Genomic DNA, 2734 nt, shown 5'->3' with positions numbered 1-2734 from the left:
CCAGGTTGCTCCATGAGCCTCATCCAGCCTGGCCTTGGACACTTCCAGGGATGGGGCATCCACAGCTTCTCTGGGCAACCTGTCCCAGTGCCTCCCCACCCTCTGCGGGAAGAACTTCTTCCTGATGTCCAATCTCAATCTCCCTCTTCCAGTTGAACCCCGTTACCCCTTGTCCTGCCCTTCCCTGCCCTTGGAAAAAGTCCCCCCCAGCTTTCTTGCAGCCCCCCAGGCACTGGAAGGGGCTCTGAGGTCTCCCCGGAGCCTCCCCTTCTCCAGGCTGGACACCCCAACTCCATTGGTGGCTCTCCATCACCGTCCTGCGCAGACGTCCCCGCAGTAGGTTGGGTTTTGCTCTGTCCAAGCTGCCCCACGTCCCCAAGCCAACACCAGCGCAGATGGGCGGACCGCCCGGTTCCAGGCCATTTTAAAGCACTTCCCACCTTGATATTTTCACACCAGTGGGTGAAAGCGCCCAGCCCCGCTGCCTTGGAGCGTTTCTTTCTGTCTCTGGAAGAAAAATAAGAAAACAATGGGAAGAAAAGCTGCGTCAGAGCCAGGGAGATCGGAGCTAATCCTCCCTCAAAATGGATCCCGTCAGTGCCGGTGTACGTGAGAATCGCCTCTCCTGCACCTTCGCTGGGTGCTCTCCCCGGCACAATGCTTCACTTTGTGCTGCGGCACAGAAAGAAATGGTGAAGTTGCTAATAATGGCACTAAAAGAAAATATGCTACATCTGTTATGGATAGCAGTACAAAATTAGCTGATCACACCTCTGACACCCAAGATGTCTTCACTTAAAATACTCGTTGGCTTACTTTACATAATTTGCTGATTATATTTAAAAGAAATACAATTTTGCAATTACTGTTCTTTCTGGTGTGCTATCTATGCATCATTTTCTTTTTATGTTTATATATTTCTCCTTCATTAGTGCAGTCTGAAGGGTGATTAGATCCCTTCAAACATTTTACAGAGGTTAAACGTTGATTAAGATTTAATTATTACTGTAAATAGCTTGGAATGACATATGGTGCAAAAACCTGACATATGTGCATTTGAATAAATGAAGTGCTATTTCCCATGATGCTTCAGTAGCTGTTTAACAGCTTTGCTGAAGGGTTATGTTGCACCTCATGTTAAGATTGCTTTGATGTTATATTTTGTTGGGTTTTTGCAGCTGAAAGCTAAGAACAGTTTTTCCAGTTTTTAAAAACATTGAATATTTTAAATACCTAAATTGTTTTGCACAAATTTTTGCTAATTTGTCTAACTAGGTTAAACATTTTCAAAAGCATTTCGATTTTAACGTGGGTTCCTAGCATTGTGTCAGCAACGGCGTCAATTCAATGTATGGGATTTCTAAAAGTCTGATCTTGCAAGGTGCCCTGGCCCGGTTAGGAGCGGGATCCTTGCTTGCTGTGGGAACCGGGAGCACCGCAGATCCCGCCCAGGGATGCAGAGGTTCGGAGTGAATTCAGAGCAAGGGAAGGCTTTGTGCGAAGCCGGCGAAAGGAGAAAATGAGGAAAGGGTTGGAGGTTTTATGCAGAGAAAGGGGTGGGCAGATTTTACCTGTGATCCGTCCTCGCGGGGGGATATAGAGCCCTGGTCCAGGAGGAGAATGAGGATGTGCTGTCCCCTCGTGTCACCAGCAGCCCGGGGCTTTGCCGGGTGAGACCCGCAGCTTCGTGACTGGATTCCTTCTAGCACCGCGCGCTCCGGCGTGGCTGCAAGAGGAGGAAGGGGTATCTCCTGGAAAACGATGGGTGAGATCCGTTTGATTCTCGGAGACGCTCTGATTCACTGAATATTGCAAGGCAGAGAGCGTTGTGTCATTTCATGTCATACATCAGTCCAAAGAGGGATGTTTTGAGCCTTGAGCGGAGTAAAGCACATTAAAATGATACGGAAAAGGCACGATTGACATGGTATTATTTACACATTTTGCTTCTCCACATTAATTTATCCATCTACTGTGCTCCTGCTGCAGCATAACGATGTGATACCGGTTCTGACCTTGCCTCCTCTTGGATTTCAGATTGAGACATCTCGGCTGGAGCCAGAAATCGCAATGGCCACCACCAGTAAGACTGTCGTCTACAATAAAGGATTGTAAGTGGAAGCGGACCACCTCAGCCCAGAAGATTTGGGGAGGGAAAGGGAGAAACTTGAGATTCACCACTGGGAAAAAGAAAACAACAAGATAAATAACAGAGCTCAGCGATAGTAACGTATTACTGCTCCCGGCAAACTGGGAGTAAATTAACACTTGCAGAGAACTGACACCTTGCACCAGTCAAAAAGATTAATATTAAAAGTTTTAAATTAGCTACAGGAGCAGCAACAAAAAAACCTACATTCAAACACTTTAGAGAACTAGCTAAAGAAGAATCTCAGAACTTAACAGCACTGCATGGAGGGGTGTTTAACGACGTGTTTACATGGTCGTACCTAACTACACAGCAGTAGGCTTAACCAGGCAAATTTTGATTTCAATGTGGATTAAATCGCCACACTGACACTGCACAAAAATAATTCCGTAGAGAACAACGGGTGCATGGATGTGAAGCGCTTGGTAGGGCGTTTGGTAAGTGTCCTGTATCGATTTCATGCCCATCCTGTCCCAGTCATCGTACGCAAAAGCCGCCCTCCACGCTTCGACTTGCAACGCGCCCTCAGCACAGCAAAGGTCCCAGCCTGGGGGCCCTCCGTCCCTCCCGCCGTCTGCTGCGGAC

The 2734-nt window shown here is 47.6% G+C and overlaps 1 protein-coding gene across 1 annotated transcript in view; it reads left to right on the top strand.

Moving 5' to 3' along the window:
* The window catches only part of SFXN5 (sideroflexin 5), an 80842-nt gene extending 78691 nt beyond the window's left edge, over nucleotides 1–2151 (top strand). Inside the window, exon 12 of the mRNA XM_010151832.1 lies at nucleotides 2038–2151. Coding sequence (XP_010150134.1) covers nucleotides 2038–2115 — 78 coding nt within the window. The 3' untranslated portion in view covers nucleotides 2116–2151. The remainder of the gene's footprint in view (nucleotides 1–2037) is intronic.
* Nucleotides 2152–2734: the final 583 nt, after the last annotated feature.

Source organism: Eurypyga helias, unplaced genomic scaffold (assembly GCF_000690775.1).
Source record: "Eurypyga helias isolate BGI_N326 unplaced genomic scaffold, ASM69077v1 scaffold11425, whole genome shotgun sequence".
NCBI lineage: Eukaryota > Metazoa > Chordata > Aves > Eurypygiformes > Eurypygidae > Eurypyga > Eurypyga helias.
The sequence above is the reverse complement of the archived record's forward strand: the minus strand, read 5'-3'. Positions and strand labels throughout refer to the sequence as shown.